General features: G+C 59.3%; 7 protein-coding genes across 7 annotated transcripts; 3 read left to right on the top strand and 4 right to left on the bottom strand.

Moving 5' to 3' along the window:
- Nucleotides 1–411: 411 nt before the first annotated feature.
- Nucleotides 412–1,425, top strand: A1Q1_01658 (uncharacterized protein; the record flags this gene model as incomplete). Its single annotated transcript, XM_014324697.1, has 1 exon — nt 412–1,425. One exon carries the CDS (start codon nt 412–414, stop codon nt 1,423–1,425), a length of 1,014 nt encoding a protein of 337 aa, XP_014180172.1.
- Nucleotides 1,426–1,733: 308 nt separating this feature from the next.
- A1Q1_01657 (uncharacterized protein) lies at nt 1,734–3,027 on the bottom strand (the record flags this gene model as incomplete). The annotated part of the gene is made up of 2 exons (XM_014324696.1): nt 1,734–2,456; nt 2,560–3,027. 2 exons carry the CDS (start codon nt 3,025–3,027, stop codon nt 1,734–1,736), a joined length of 1,191 nt encoding a protein of 396 aa, XP_014180171.1.
- Nucleotides 3,028–3,559: 532 nt separating this feature from the next.
- Nucleotides 3,560–4,570, top strand: A1Q1_01656 (uncharacterized protein; the record flags this gene model as incomplete). Its single annotated transcript, XM_014324695.1, has 3 exons — nt 3,560–3,726; nt 4,024–4,204; nt 4,304–4,570. 3 exons carry the CDS (start codon nt 3,560–3,562, stop codon nt 4,568–4,570), a joined length of 615 nt encoding a protein of 204 aa, XP_014180170.1.
- A 140-nt stretch (nt 4,571–4,710) lies between these two features.
- On the bottom strand, nt 4,711–6,678 carry A1Q1_01655 (uncharacterized protein; the record flags this gene model as incomplete). The annotated part of the gene is made up of 3 exons (XM_014324694.1): nt 4,711–5,820; nt 5,873–6,562; nt 6,646–6,678. 3 exons carry the CDS (start codon nt 6,676–6,678, stop codon nt 4,711–4,713), a joined length of 1,833 nt encoding a protein of 610 aa, XP_014180169.1.
- A 449-nt stretch (nt 6,679–7,127) lies between these two features.
- On the top strand, nt 7,128–8,585 carry A1Q1_01654 (uncharacterized protein; the record flags this gene model as incomplete). Its single annotated transcript, XM_014324693.1, has 3 exons — nt 7,128–7,316; nt 7,541–7,570; nt 7,614–8,585. 3 exons carry the CDS (start codon nt 7,128–7,130, stop codon nt 8,583–8,585), a joined length of 1,191 nt encoding a protein of 396 aa, XP_014180168.1.
- A 923-nt stretch (nt 8,586–9,508) lies between these two features.
- On the bottom strand, nt 9,509–10,044 carry A1Q1_01653 (60S ribosomal protein L36; the record flags this gene model as incomplete). The annotated part of the gene is made up of 2 exons (XM_014324692.1): nt 9,509–9,719; nt 9,947–10,044. 2 exons carry the CDS (start codon nt 10,042–10,044, stop codon nt 9,509–9,511), a joined length of 309 nt encoding a protein of 102 aa, XP_014180167.1.
- Nucleotides 10,045–11,484: 1,440 nt separating this feature from the next.
- On the bottom strand, nt 11,485–12,676 carry A1Q1_01652 (uncharacterized protein; the record flags this gene model as incomplete). The annotated part of the gene is made up of 2 exons (XM_014324691.1): nt 11,485–12,094; nt 12,162–12,676. 2 exons carry the CDS (start codon nt 12,674–12,676, stop codon nt 11,485–11,487), a joined length of 1,125 nt encoding a protein of 374 aa, XP_014180166.1.
- Between the last annotated feature and the right edge of the window lie 2,579 nt (nt 12,677–15,255).

The following is a 15,255-nucleotide window of genomic DNA, read 5'->3' as shown; positions in this document are numbered from 1 at the left end:
ACGGGCATCGTGCAGAGAGTAGATAGGCTGGGGTGACGGAGGCGGCGGAGAATGATGATGAAGTCGGAGGAGAGAAATCGCTTGTGACGTCTTCCTCGACGTCTCCACCGAGCCTGGAGCTGGAGTGTCAGGTACAGTGCCGATCCAGTGCACGTGACCCAGGAATTGGAGAAGTCACCTCCACCGCCGCTCGCAAAATGTTGATCGCGCCAGGCTGAACTGCTGCATCCACTGCTGCACATTGTAAACACAATCGTACCCTTCAGCATCGACCCTTTCAGATTCTAGATTCTGGGTACAGCAATTAATCAAGCTCGGTGGTATCCGCATCTCGATCGATCGACATCTCGTCAATCCACGCGATTAGCTTCAGCCGTCTTCCTCCAACATCCCTTACGACCTAATCACACGATGGGCAAGGCCGGCAAGCAGAAGGCGTCTTCCTCGTCGTTTGCCGCGACGTACGGCGGTGACTTCCTTCCACTCTCGATCCAGGCGTCTTCCTCACAACCGGCGCACTACCTCTACGTGCGCCCGCAGACGTCGTCCTCGGACTCCTCTGATCGGGAGCTCTTCGTATCCAACCTCCCCGTCGACTTTGGAGATGCCTCGGCGCGCGCCGTCTTCTCGCGGTTTGGTGTGATCGAGTCGATTCAGTTCGGCAAGGGTGCAGGAAAGAGCGCGATGGAGAGCGCGGTGCTGGAGCTGAGCGACGACGAGGCATCGGACTCTGAGCCGGAGGAGGCGCCTGCCGCGCCGCAAGTGGACGAGGACGGATGGACGTTTGTGGGCACCGAGCAGCCTAAACGCAGGCGGAGACGGAGGCTGCAGGCCATTCCCGCCAGTGTTCCCGAGGTCACGCCGTTGCCGGAGAGTGTCGAGGCGCTGCACCCCAGCGGGCGCACGACAGCCACGATCACCTTCCTCGACGCCGTCTCGGTTCCCCGTGTCATGAAGCATACCGGAACGATCACCTACACCCCCGACATCCCCACCGGTCTCTCGCGCTACGAGGCGCAGTACGCTGCCCTCCGACCGAAACTTGCGCTGGCGAAGGCGCACGCCGACAGTGCGATGGAGCGGTACGACCACCTCCACTCCCTCCTCCTCACGTCGAAGGCCAAGGCGCAGGGTGCCGGCGCCGTCGTCGACGCGGACGGCTTCACTGTCGTCCTCCGCAGTGGACGCTACGGTCGTACCGCCGGAAGGGGAGCGGACGGCGCCGGTGTCGCAGTCGCGAGCTTTGCCGACGCGGACAAGCCGAAGAAGAAGAAGAACTCGGGCGCCGGCGAGCTCAAGGACTTTTACAAGTTCCAGGCCCAGGACAGGAAGAAAAAGGAGCTCGCTGAGATGCGCCGCAAGTTCGAGCAGGACCGGCAGAAAGTCGCCGAGCTCAAGAAGGGAAGGAGGTACAAGCCCTACTGAGCAGCGACCGGAGGGAGCAGCGGCAGGGCACCCGGAGGGTGTGCGAGCGGAGAGATTATCAGGCGCACGAGGAGTGCGCTCTAGACGCTACTGTAGATCGATGCATTGCATATATGAGCCATCGCACAACGGCGGATGGGGATCCCACGATCTGCGCAGACCGAGGGGGGCAGAGGTCTACGCTTTTAAGTATGTAGTCTATGGAGGGCTGAGTGATGTTTGCCTTGTCTACGTTTCGCTAGTCCATCAGGAAGGACCTGGGGTATACACTGTCTATCGGGGCGTCTGTCTACGCCAAAACTTCCGCTCTACGCCTTCACCTTGAGCTGCTCGAGCGCCTTGCGAGCGCGCTCGTCGGCCTGCTCAACCGCGCGGCCAATATCGTTTCCATCGCCATGACTCAACTTAAATGCCCGCTCCAGGTCCGGAATCTGGGCATGCGTGAGCATCATGCCGTCGTACTGGACCTCGGGACGGTCGCTGCGTTCCTGCTCGGCGATGAGCTCGCGGCGCTGCTGCGGCGTCTCCTTGTCATGGTCGATGTGGGCGTTCTCCTCCTTTGCCTTCTCGGCGCGCGCCTTGCGGTCCTCCTCGACCTTTGCGCGCGTCTTGGCCATGATGCGCGGCGTCGCCTCGTAGAACTTGTTCAGCTCCGGGCTGGGCTCCTCCACGATCATGCCCGCCTTTAACAGCTGGTCAAGGTACGTCGCGCCCCGCCAGGCCCTGTAGTGCGACCAGGCGCGCCAGAGGACGTAGAAGAGCGGGAAGTTGGGGATGATTGGGATAATCGCGAATGGCCATGTCAGGGGCGAACTGGGGTTAGCTATGGGGAGAGAAAGGTAGCTTACAGGATCAAACACCGCTTCATCATCTTCTTGTGGTAGGGGATGCGGTGGAGGAGGGAACGGTGAAGCTTCGGCAGGAGCGGGGGCAGGCCGAGGCTCGCGACGGTGGGTCGGTAGAGGGGAATCTGGCGTTAGCGATGCTGCTAGCGGAACGAGCGGCAACGAGCGGGCCAGCGCTCCCAACTCCTAAACGTATTTGAGGCAGCCCGAGTCAATGTTCAGAGCTTTTGGGCTCAAGAGTCCCAGCTCCGACCCCGAGCACCGAGCCCCTGCGACACCTCCAACTCACCTTGATCTTCTTATCCGGCACGCCGTCCTTGTCAAACTTGACTCCCTGGCCCTCCTTGACGTTCTTGAGGGCCCACTCCTCAAACTCGATCTTGTCCATGAGCGACTCTCCCTTGGTGTGGAAGTAGCGCATCCAGGATCCCTTGGGCTTCTCGCCGAGCTTGTCCCACTGCTCGACCGCCTTGTCGAGTGCGCGCTGGTAGATGGGCGGCTTCTCGTCATTCGCACCGACACTCGGCTGCTGCGTCAGGTACAGCGTCAGCGGGGCCTCCTTCTTGCTGTCGTCTGGGGAGGAGACCTGGCCGACCTTGTCGGTGTCGGAGGGAGTGGCCGAGGTGCTGCCGGCGGTGTTGGTGGAGGGGGCAGCGGCAGCAGCCTTGGGAGCAGCCGCCGTGGCGGCCTTGAGGGGGCCGTGGGGGATGCGCACGAGCGGCATGGCGAGGATCTGGAAGGGTCGTTTGCTCGCCATGGTTGGTGGTGTGGGAGGAAAGCAAACGCGGGTTGCGAGTTTGCAAAGTGTAGCCAGCAGCAGCGGGCCGGCCCAAGATTTGATCGGTGAGCAGTCGGTAGGAAGTGTGTCCCCCGTGTCTCGCTACGGTGGACTGGTGGACCTGAGCTGGAAATTGCCTGGGCTTGGCTTGGTCCCGCACTTGCACCCTGCACATCCCCCGCTCTCTCTCTCTCTCTCACACACACACACACACGCCCGCGTTCGGCACCATTCACCCTATCCCAAATCAATCACCCACCCAATTGCACCCAAACCCTCTTCCCCGTTCCGGATCTGCATTCACTTTTCTCTCTGTACAACGGGGATATCCCACGTTGTATGACCTCATACTTTTCACCCCTTCAGCTGGTGACAACCAACCATGCATCCATCTACCCGGCGAGAGACATTATTTGTTTATTATTTCACTCACAGAGATCAATAAAACAGCGCGATCACCGGTGCCCGACCCCCCCGGACCCCCGAGATCGTTTAATCCCTCACCACCACCATGGCCGAGACACACGCCCCGCCCCCCAACGTCCCCGGCGGAACAGCAGGCGCGGGCAACACCAAGCTCGCAGCCGTCAAGACGAACGCAGCGTACCTTCTCCACGGGAAGAATGCGGCCGTCCAGCCGAAAAGCGTCGCGACGAGGGGTCTGCTGACAACGTGTCGGTGAGTATTGCATGGGATGTCAGTGTCCAGTGGAGGTACGAAGAAATGTCACCGGGCGCCAACCTAGTCGTGACGGCGAGGCTGCCTCCTCGGCCTCGCGCGACAGGGACGGTGGCTTCGATCAGAGCACGTCCTTGGCCTATCGCACGCCGTCGATCTGGCGCACGCCGGCACACTCTGGCGCACACTGCCGCAGTGGCGGTGCTACACCCCATCCCTCCATCATCTCCTCGGCGATCATCAGTCGACACCTTACAACCAAGGCTTCTAAGCCCGTGGACAGCACGCTGACAACAGATATGTGATCAAGTACATGATCCGCCGCATGTTCCGGGTGGCCAAGTACGCCGCTATCGGCGCCACTGTGGCTGTGGTCGGAACGACTGTGCTCGGCGCGCTCGGGACGAGTATGGCGTGGTTCGCGGCCCCGAGTCTGGGTATGGGTATCGGAACGGGCATCATCTGGGGACTTGTCAAGGTGAGTTCAGAGACAAGGCGAGCGCAGCGAGTCCACCACTTTCCTTCACTCAAGTCATGTCATTGCTGCCCTCTGTCTTGATCCTGCTGCTGGCACAAGAGACGCAAGGGCGGCATGGGACGACATGGGAGGGATGGGGAAAGTGACAGAGAGCGAGCAACGAGCGGAACCAGGAGCAGTGCTGACGAACAGTTCGGCTGGCGCCACCGCCCAGACCGTCTCCGCGTCTCGTGGTGGGAGTCGATGAAGGAGCGCGCGGATGCCGGCTCCGACCCCGCCAAGGACGAGGCGGGCGATGCGGCCGCAGCGGCCGAGACGCCGGTACGTAAGCGCGCCGGTCGGGACGATATCTGGATGGAGATGTAGGCGCAGAGCTCGCGCGATCATGTACTTTTGGTTTTGCAGAGGGGACTGACCAGGGCTTACGCTTATCACTGACACTCTAAACACCATCAAGATTGCACTCGCGGCGCGGACCAGGCCTGCACCAAGGATGGTGCTCATGTTCATGCATGCGGAGGCACTGCGCCCCCTTTCGTGTCTACTGTTTGTCCTGTCCGCTCGCTCCTCGCTCGCGCTCGAGCTCCGGGCGACGGTCTCGGCGGCGCAGTTGACGGCGCCCTCCCGTTCCCGTTCACATCCCCGACTCGCTCCTTGCCTTTGTCCTGAGACTTCGCCCCGCGCGCGGGCCGCTCAGGCTTAACAGGAGCAGTTCTTGTACCCACAACACTGGCCGCCTTGCTGCTCGCCTTGGTGACCATCTTCCTGCTCGCGGTGCTGGTCGCAGTGCTGGTCGCGGTGCTGGACGCGGTGCTGGACGCGGTGCTGGCCCCGACGGTTCTGCGCGAGGGCGCGCGCGAAGGCGTTCCGGTAGAGGTGCGGAGGGATGGATCGCCCGGTGGGCGAGCTGGTCCAGGGGTCGGCTTCACAGGTTGGGTCGCCGATGGCCAACTCTCGACGCTCCTCGAGTTGGTCTTGTGGGCGAGGTATGCGTCGCCGAGCAGTTGGGCAAGAAACGATGGCGGCTCGTCGACAGGCGAAGACTGCATGGCCTCACTGTCCGGTGAAGGCTGAGTGAAGATGTCAAGGACCGCTGAAGCTTTGCTCTCCATCCTCTGCCCCACCGCCATGATCCGCATCTCCTCCGTGACGGCGTCGAGATCAGCGTCTTCATGCAGCCGACTGGTGGTCGCTTTTCGACGACTCGAAATGGTCGACTTCATGTGTCGCTTGCCAGACATGGTCGGTCCCGATGCTCTACCGCTGTCTGGTACGTTGCTGCTGCTCATTTGGGGACCATGTTGCTTGAGGCCAAGACTCTGTCCCCAGAAGATTTGCGGGGGCTTTGGCTTTGCTCCTGGTTTCAGGTCGATGGTGCCGTGAGGGTCAAGCACAGTAGCTACCCAGCGGTCGCCGTTCCAAGTCGACCCCCGTTCTGAGCGCGACAACCAACCGTAGCAGGGGGTTTCGGTTATCAATTGCAAAGCAGCAGTTTCCAAAGGGCTGAGCCTCGGGCCACGCGTTGGAAACGTCCCCATCGCGCGAGTTCGAACGGTAGTCTCCCGCTCGTTGATCGTGGCCATCTGCAAACCAAAACTTGCACTCCTCGCTGTCGTCTGCAGCGTTTGTAATATCTTTCGAAGCGCGAGAAGGATCGAGTGTCCAAACCTCCCCTACGACAGCGCTCCTCTGCGTTGGAGTCACCAAGCCGCAGTGATAGAAATTGGTTTGCAGTTTGGTAGCGGGCAGACGCTTGCCGTCAGTTCCCATATGGGTTTTGGAGTCAACGCCCGGGTTATATGGTCGAACCCACAACGCTACATCCCTCTTTCGAAGATTGTCAAGAGCGTCGAAGTGAGATTGGGTCAAGCGCAAGCCGTGCTTGAGCTCGCCTGAGGTCAATACTTCGTCCTCGACGCGGATCGATATATCCATCATCGCCTGACGCAAGTCTCCCGAGTAGTGCCGATACTCCATATTCTGTTGCTTCCAGGAGATTGGCGGGCAGATGCTCTGACCTGGGCGCTCCCACATCGCCATGATGTGGTCCATGAGAGCATTGAACTGCTTCATAAACCAGGTTTCGAGCTCGCTCTCGTATTTGAATGTGAATGGAGGGTGGGAGAGTTCGTTGGCCAGCATAGCACCCCGCTCCCCGAGGGTAGCATCGCCCATGTCCTCGAGTAGCGTTTGATAGCCCTGGGCAAATAGTTGTGGGTTTCCCGGGCGCATGCGAACACTATGCGTAAATCCATCCTTGCGTTTGCCTATCGCTCGAAGAGCGCTTGCCACAACGGGCTTGGCTTTCTCCGTGCGAGTTTTGGTGGCATCATAAGTAGTGCTATCCCAAGGGTAGAGCTTCTCTTGACGGTAAGTACTGAGAAATGTTGATACTGGTGTGTCGGCCTGTCGTCAGCGGTGTTTGAGTCTGGTCTTCCTACCGTCCAACGCGTTCGAGAGGTGGATGTCGCCATTGTTGTGGTAGATCGGTGAGTGATGATATGAAGTTAAGAAAAGGTGAGTACGCCAAAGGCAGAGGCCGACATCAGCTCAAGCATGTAACTCATCTTGCGTGGTTAGTCATCTAATCGCCAGTCGGCCGATGGCTGACGAGATGCAACAGCCGACATTGCAGCCTAATCGATGACTCCGTGGTGTACACTCATCCCGAAAACAAAAAAAAAGTCAGCCGTGCCTGTCCCTAGCACCAAGGCACGACGATAACCGTTTAGCGCAAGGTGGCGTTCCACTAAACGTGCGTAAACAAACATCACGCCGCCATTGCTAGCATCAACATTATACTTGCACCACACTTGTTTTTGCTCCATCGCCCGACTTCAATCATCATCTCCCCTCTCAGTCACGTTCACCGACCCCAGTTCTTTCCACCCCGGCAGCACCCTTCACGATCATCGCATTCAGCATGCCCGAACGACCCTCCAAGTTTCCCTCCCACATGATGATGTTTCCTCGGTCCGACTGGAGCAGTGTTGTTTTCGGTTGGCCCCAATTCGAGGACTGGGAAGACGGATTGAGAGTTAATTACGCTGCACGCGACTGCAGCTTGGCTTGGGATCTGGCCATCGAGACCGAAGACCTTGGCGAGCTCGGGGTGTGTGCCCGACTTCGCTCTTGCCGTGTTTGATAAAGCCGATGAGCTGTGCGTATCAACCAGTTCGCCAACGGTCCCATGAGCGCATGACCTGGAGAACAATGACATGACATGTCCTTGTGTGTGTGACTCTGCTAATGCAAACAGCAACTCTTTCATCCGCAAAACTTGTTCCCAAATGAGCACTTTGTCGCCCGATGCTGACACATGGCTCAAGCGCGTAGACGTCCTTATCGAGTTTGCACTACGATCTCGTGCGTTTCCTGCTTGTGTCGAATGTTTCACAGCTGACAACAGTGCTACGCGATTGTTGAGGACGTGTTTCCCAACTCGCCGCAGCTCGAGCAGTTTGCGAACTTTAGCATTATTCAACCGTTCTTGCGTAGCGCTATGGCTAGTGTCTGGGTGTCTAATCTGGACAGTCGAGGCACCTATCCACCGGAGTGCGAGCCTTACGACAGGTCATGGGTGGACAAGTACATCCCGAGACCGGAGACGCTGCCTCTGCGGGCATGGACATCAATCGACCCGAACGATCCCACCGGGCCTATGGAGGTGATCTGGGTAAACTACAAGGGGGAGGTGGAGGAGTATGAGCTGATCGAGCGGGACGAGCCTGACTCGGCGGAGACGGGCAGCGTCGAAATGCGAGAGAAAGACACTCTCTCGGCCGTGGCGGAGCAGAGCGAGGACGAGGACGAGGACGAGGACGAGGAGGACGGCGCGACCGACGTGTCCGCGGTTGACATCGGCACGGCTGCGGCCATTGGTCCTCCGGCTGGGGGGGCGCAGGTGCATGAGAAGTCGGCGCAATCCAAGGCGACGAGCACCCTCGTCACAACTCCGGGTCATCTCTCCCATTCCCACACCAAGGGTTCGCAGCGGCCGCGTTCACCCTTGGGGGAACGGCGTCAGACCCCCGCGGTCGCCACTCCGTCTGCCGGCTCCAGTGGCAAAGCACGCAAGTGCTCCACCACGCAGTCCCCCGCGGTTCCGTCACGTCGGTCGACGAAGCCCAGCACCCGCGTTACCCCGTCACGGTCCGACTCTGCGCAGGCGCGGCTGCCCCTGGGCGAGCGCCGACAGCAGGCAACCGGACCTGTGTCCGCTGGTGCGGCCGCCAGGGGCAAGGAGCCAGCCAAGCCACCTTCCTACCAGTCGCCCACGTCCTCATCAAGCCAGAGGTCAGCCAAGCAAGGCGCGGACACACCCGACCTGTCAACTTTGCGACTGCAGTCGCCTCGCCGCCCGAGCATTCGCACGGGTTGATCTGTGGATATCAAGCCCCCGTTCTCTCTGGGCAAACACGTCATGTAGCCCCCCAAGTCTGTATAGTACTTCCGTCTGTAGCCATATGCAAACAATGGCCCTCGCCGAGAGTCGCAGCAGCCAGTCAAGGGACAACAGGCCGTGCGTCACCAGTCACCTAGGACGCAGACTAACCCAGGACAGCAGGCAGCCGAAGCCTTGCGAAGCCTTGCGCTCTCCTCCATAGGCTGTCCCAGTAACTAGCGCGCCATCTCCGTCGAGATTATGTGGACGCGCGCTCAGCTACGACGCGCGGCGTCCACTCGCCTCCTGCCTCGATCCGGAGCATGCCCGGGTCGACGGCTGTCGACTGTGCAGCTCCGCCAACCCGGACTCGGCAATCTGCACTGCAGAACCACTTTAGGCGTGTGTCCCGCCCCCGCGCCCCAGGACGCCAGAACAATCGGTTGGTGATGCGCCGTCACGGCCGCTCCCTACGGTAGAGAGCAGATCCGGATGGGGTACCAGAGGTCGTGTGTGATCACCAGGGCTGGATCCGGTCCACGCTTGGGCGTGATAGCGGCTGACGGGCTCATACTGTAGATCAGAAGTGTGAAGAGCGTGGGTGTTGGACGGGTAAGAGGAGACGACGCGACGAAGGGCAGCAGGCACGCCGATTTGCCGCTGATAAACCTCTTCCTTCTGTCGGAGTTTGTCAAGCGAATCATCAGTCAGTCGTGAGTAGTAAGTGCAGCCCATATACGCCCGTGTCCATATATCCGGCAACCCGATTCATGCCCCGCGCCACGCCATGCCACGCCATGCCATGTCATGCCGCGCGGGAGCCCAGTTGTATGGGGTGTAAGCTCTAAGCTCCTGTGCATAAAAAGTACATCCGATGACCTGCTCCCTAGACTCTCTCAATAGTGAGGCAGAGAAAGAGTTTAGTGGCCGGCCTGGCGACGCTGCTCCTGGATGATGGACGAGAGCTCCTCGACCTTGCGCTTGGAGCGGAGGAGGGTGCCGAGGCGCTTCTTGGTGAGCTTCTTGGCCTTCTTGTCCTTCGAGTTACGGAGGAGCTCCATGACGCGCTTCTCGTAGGGGGAGAAGCCGGCGACCTCGCGGATGATCGACTTGACGAAGATCTTCTTCTCGCTGCGGGGTTAGCTATACGTCCCACTCAAACTAGCTGGGGGAGGCTGGATCGGGGCTGGCAGAAGAGGTAGCGGGCGGTGATCTGCGGGCGTGTGATGTTGGTGCAGACCCGCCAGAACCATGCCACTGAAAGACAAGCGTTCCGCTTCCATTCTCGACACTTCTCAGATCCTCGTCGTCCGGCGTTTCTGCCCAGCCCGAATCCAGTTGCCTTCCATCCGACTCACGTCTTGATGCCCTTCTTGTGCGAGGGCTTGACAGCCTTGGGGATGGCGGTGGTAGGGAAGCCCTTGTTGAGGCCGACAGCGACGTTGGTGCGAGCCATTTTTGGTTCTGTAGATGGTCGTTCGCGTTGATTGTCGATGAGAGATACACGATCAAAATTTCCAGGTCCAACAGTTTCAATCACAAAAGTTCCAGTTTCCAGACAGCAGTTTCGTTTGTTTCGTTGCAAGACGGCGGACGCAAAGCGGGTGCAGTACAGCGGGATCAAGCGGATTCCGTGTCCGAGCAGATGTTCCGTCCGAGCAGCAGAGCAGAGCAGAAAATTGAGAAGAGTCCGTTCGGTCGTGTGTCGGGGGTTGCAATGGTTTCGTCGATCGGCGATAATTCCAACACAACGCGAGTGTCGTTTTATTTCGTTCGAGAAGAGAGGCAAGCAGAGATCGTAGTATCCGGTGATGTCGAGCGAGAATGTCAGCACGTCGTCCACAGCACTCAGCACGCTACGCACGTATCGAAAGGGGTTGACGGGTAAGGAGGACTCAGAACGGTGCTTGTAGCTGTCGTCTGTCTGCGTGCGAGGCCTTGCTGGGAGGGACAGTCGAATTGCTTCCGTCGACTTGGTTGGCTGTGGTAGAATTTTGGATCGGCAATAACGCAAAGTCGGAACTCCGCGTGCCTGCTCACTTTTGTGGCACACGCATGGCTGCACTTTCCGTGCCTCGTGTCAGCCAGCGGCCAGTCAGTGGATCGCGGTGGAGGCCGCCCTCCCTCGCACCCGACGGTGCGAGCCCCAGTGCCCAGTGCAGCCGGAGGGTATAAATTTCGACAGCCGCGCGAATCTTGGAAAGTCCATACATATTCGCAAACTCCAGCTAAAACCAAAGATCCTCCTTTTCTCAAAACTACCGTGGAGCGAAACTCAATGGCCGCTGGAGAAGAACAACGTTCAGAGCCTGTTAAAATGCTGCGCCGTTGGTCCCCCTGCGCGGTTCTCTGGCCGCGCACTGGGAACGGTGCGGTTTCGCTTAGGGCCGACATATCGTCTTCTTCTTCTTATGGATGTCTATTCTTGATAACTTGACGGATTGCTGCGGGGCTGTTCGGGTGCTGCAATATGAAAGCTGCGCTGATGTTCGGTGTTTTGAGGATCGCTGCGATCGCTTCAGAGAATCCAGAGTGCACTGCCTCCGCCGGACTACTCTAGCGCTGCACTGCCGCTGCCGCAGCACGTCGGTCGCGAACGATGGCTATCTTTGGACCACACTTCTGCTCACTTCTCCCCGCTCGATCCAGCTCACGACAGCACTACCGCGCTCCCGCTCCGTCCAAAGTCTATGGCTGCATGCAAAGTGTACGCGTTACGTAGTACAGATCAAAATATGGTGTATGAACATCTATAAACAGCCCAGGGGCTGGCTGGGTGTGCGGAATGCGGGTTCGTCGCACTGTATGAAGTAATGGTATGCAAGGTAGAGCTTAGCGCAGGCGATTACAAACGTGCCCACGCCAGACATGTGCCGCGCGACAGCGCTGCAAGAGCTTAGAAGAACGCCGAAGCCGCAACGACAAAAACGGCAGCGGCGGCGGCGAACGCAAAGCTCGGCGTGCTCTTGGTCGCGCCGCTGGTCGGGTCGCCCGGGTGCTGGCTCTCGCCGAGACCAGCAAAGATCTGCATGTTGCGGAAGAACGTGTACTGGTTTGTCGGGGAGGCCCAGGACTGGTCGTTGCCGCCAAAGAAGGTCGAGAAGTACAGCCCGCCGATGCTGTCGACGTGGTCGTTCCGCCTGATCTCGAGGTTGGTCATGTTGAACTTTTGCTTGCCGTCGACGTAGAGCGCGACGACGCCGTTGGCCGTGCCGATCTTGTTCAGCTCGACGTAGAGCCAGATCGTCTGCCACTTGTTGCGCGGGAACGAGAACGAGCCCTTGTTCAGCGACGTGCCGTAGTCGGCGTCGCACGAGATGCCCTTCTTCTTGCAGAAGTCCTTGATGCCGTTCTTCGGGATGTACGCGTATACCTCACCAAGACCGCCCTCGCGCCACATCAGACGCGTGGAGAAGCACCCTCCGTCCTCCGGATAATGGCCACCGGAGCAGCCGTGCGGGTCGTCTCCGCCGCGAAGACCGGGAAGCTTGCCGCCCTTGTTGAAGCTGGGGTCAGTCACCGCTACCTAATGCGTCAACTCACTCAAAGTCGGACGGGAAGAAGATGTCGTACGAGAGCAGCATGCGCTCAAAGTTGCCGTTGGTGCCGGCCCCGTCGGCGGGTTTCGGCGTGTCCGACGTCGCGTTCAGCGGCTGGGAGTAGAACTGTGTTCCGCCCGTCGCATTCGAGTAAGAGCCAGCGGGGTACTCGATACGGAGCGACGTCTTGCTATCCTTGACAGCGGCGGCGGCGCCCGTCCCGCTCGGTGTCGGGGCCGAGCTCGTGCTCGACGACGACTCCTTCTTCCTCTCCTTATCGTCCTCGGCACGGACGGCGAGACTTCGTCGCTTCCCGCCCGCCGGGTCAGACTGGAACGTGATGTCGCCGGCGCCGAACTGGATCTGGCCGTGGTTCAGGTGCCAGTTGTCGTAGAGGTAGTTGTCGGCCGAGTCCTGCTCGAGTGGCTGGGAGGGGAACTCGTACTGGTAGTTCTCCGTCAGCCCGAGGCTCTTGGCGAGGTCGGAGGGGTCGGCGCTCTGCGCGGCGGCGACCGCGAGCCCGGCGACGAGGGCTAGGCGCGTGAGCATGATGGGGGTAGTAGAGAGGGTGATGAAGTCGGGATTCGAAGACGTCTTAAGTTCAGACAGGAGTGGGGCGCGTGTGTTGGAGCGCCACTCGGCTTGGCGTCAGGTCGAAGCTGTCGGTGGTGAGACAAAGAGCAATGAAGCAAGTGCAAGGAGTGTCGGTGGGTATGTTATAAGAGCGCGCAAGCGTGTTATTAGAAGAAGAGGGAAATTAACGCAAGAAAAGAATGCGGGGCAAGAGGAAGCGGTGCTGATACGATGGAGAGTGATGATGAAAATAGGCCAGGCCAAGAACACACGCCCGACGCAACGTCTTACGTCGCTGCGCCGATCGGAGCCGGCACCGCGGCACTGGGCACACAAAAACAACCGCAGCCCCTGGCCCCTGCAGCCCTCAGTCTTCTGGCCTCAGTGCATCAGCCTGCAGCGCTGCAGCAGGTTCGGGCACTGGCCAAGCGACGGTGGATCTGGGTGCCCAAGCTCGGACCCACTCTGTGCATGCAGCCTGCGTCGGCTTGCGTCGTCAGAGCGCGGCGGCCGTGACGGAGTAGTAGGCTGGGTGGCCAATCCATTGGTGCCAAGCCTGCGACGAGAGGGAACAAGAGGGACACAAAGGTCCACAAAGTCCGCTCCTGGTACGCGTCAAGTCAGGGTCCACGGGGTCCACCGAAGGGTCCGAGAGGCTTACCACTGGGCCAGCATCCCGTAGTGGGCATTTGCATCAACATATGAACGCCTAATGCGCCTAAATGCTTGCAGCCTACGGGCCATATGAAGAGACAAGCGAACGATTAAGATTTCACGATTTAACCCTAGATACGAGGTTCAACCCGCCCGCCCAGAGCTGCAAGGTGTGGGCTGTGCGTCACGCAAAGTCTGCGCTGATATCATCTCTGAATGGCTTGGCGACTGCGCCGCTCTTGTCCAGAACTCAGCTCATCGCCGAGATTCCGATCTGAGCATGGTCGAGCTTGCTCCACAAGCCATGTAATGCCACATGGCCGAGACTCGCCTGGTGTGCACAGCATAACAGCAACCGGGCTGGCGGCCTGGCGGCCTGGCGGCGACCTGACTGTTCGGACCCAGCACTAGGGGGCTAGAACTAAAACGCCGGCTTTGTTCGCAGCCTGCCGCATGCCGCAGTCTACCAACTCGCCAGATGGGCCAGTTGGGTCAGCTTTCGGAACGCGCTAAGCCCTGCTAAAGCGCTAAAGTCTGGTATGTCTGCAAGCCTTACGCGTCTCGCTCCGTTCCAGCTTGAGGCGCAGTACCCGTCGAACTTCGAGCTGGGAGCTGGGAGGTAAGGATAGAACAACCCAGGGCGTATGCTCCGCGTGCTCCGCGGAAAGAGGAGACGTGCCGAACCTTATCCGTCGTGTGCGTCAGACGAGCTGGCAAGGTGACTGCCTCTCGAGACGAGACGAGACGAGACGAGACGAGACGAGACGAGACGAGACGAGACGAGGCGGGGAGGCGGGGAGGAGGCGGGGAGGCGGGGAGGCGGTTCATCCCGCAGTCTGACCTCTCACTATCGCGTGTGCGTGTGCGGCTGCCACTTCTACATGCCTACAGCGGCACAGACGGCCCGAGTAGCACTGACTAGCTGACATTCTGACCTGCGGTCCATACGACTGCGGAGTGGTCATGGACTGCCCAATGTCTGTACAACAATATCTCGGCGCTGTGGCTTACCCAACGGATTGTAGGTGCCGAGCGGCCGAACATGGCACGTGAAGCCACACGTTACCGAAGGCTATGCCTTTTACATAAGCCTTCGCGGCTACGACTGTGCCAGAGAGAAGCAGGCAGTAGAGAACACCATGTCATATCTAGAGAGAGAGAGAGCTGTAGTGTGCAGTGCGAAACGGCCAGCGACCCCCCAACTAAGAACTTGGCCAATCGTCGAGGCTGTGCTACTCGACTGCGCCGAAGAGCTCCCGAAGAACCCAAAGAGACGTGAGACGATGGGATCATCATTGATGCGCTCCTTCTGGATCGGATCCGGCAGTGGCGATGCGCACCTTGCCCAACGCGTACGAGGAAGATCCTAGGGAGAGAGCCCAGACCCGAAGGAGGCTTCTGCCAAGTATAGACGGAACGATGGGACAAGAATAGCACGAGGATGAAATCTCTTGGGCTGCGCTTTGCCCACATTGCTCGTATAACTGAAGGCTCGACGCGTAAGCCATTGCACGTTCATGACATTGCCTCACTAATCTGAGATCAGACCTCAATGCTCAAGTTCAGTCGATTCTCGCAGGCACTCGCTGCGCTCGTGCCCCGCTCGTACGCGGTAACCGTATGCATAGCAATCTAAAGGACCTAACCCCACTCCACTCATCTCCTCAAGTCCTACTCATACACGTTGATGTTTCCTAGTCCTAAGCAATTTCAGTAGAAAGAGAAAAGATAAGACGGGCGACGAACGACGAAGAAATGAACTGGCTGGTCACGGAAGGGGAATAGGTAAAGGTGGATGAAAGTGATTATGTCGGCCGCCCTGCGTGTGGGTGCGTGCCGTTGCGCCCGGGGGACGCTCTATGTGTGTGCTTGTGTGCGGGTATTAAAGAATTGTAGTCGTT

Source organism: Trichosporon asahii (genome assembly GCF_000293215.1).
Source record: "Trichosporon asahii var. asahii CBS 2479 unplaced genomic scaffold scaffold00050, whole genome shotgun sequence".
Classification (NCBI taxonomy): Eukaryota; Fungi; Basidiomycota; class Tremellomycetes; order Trichosporonales; family Trichosporonaceae; genus Trichosporon; species Trichosporon asahii.
This window is presented reverse-complemented; position numbering and strand designations above follow the sequence as displayed.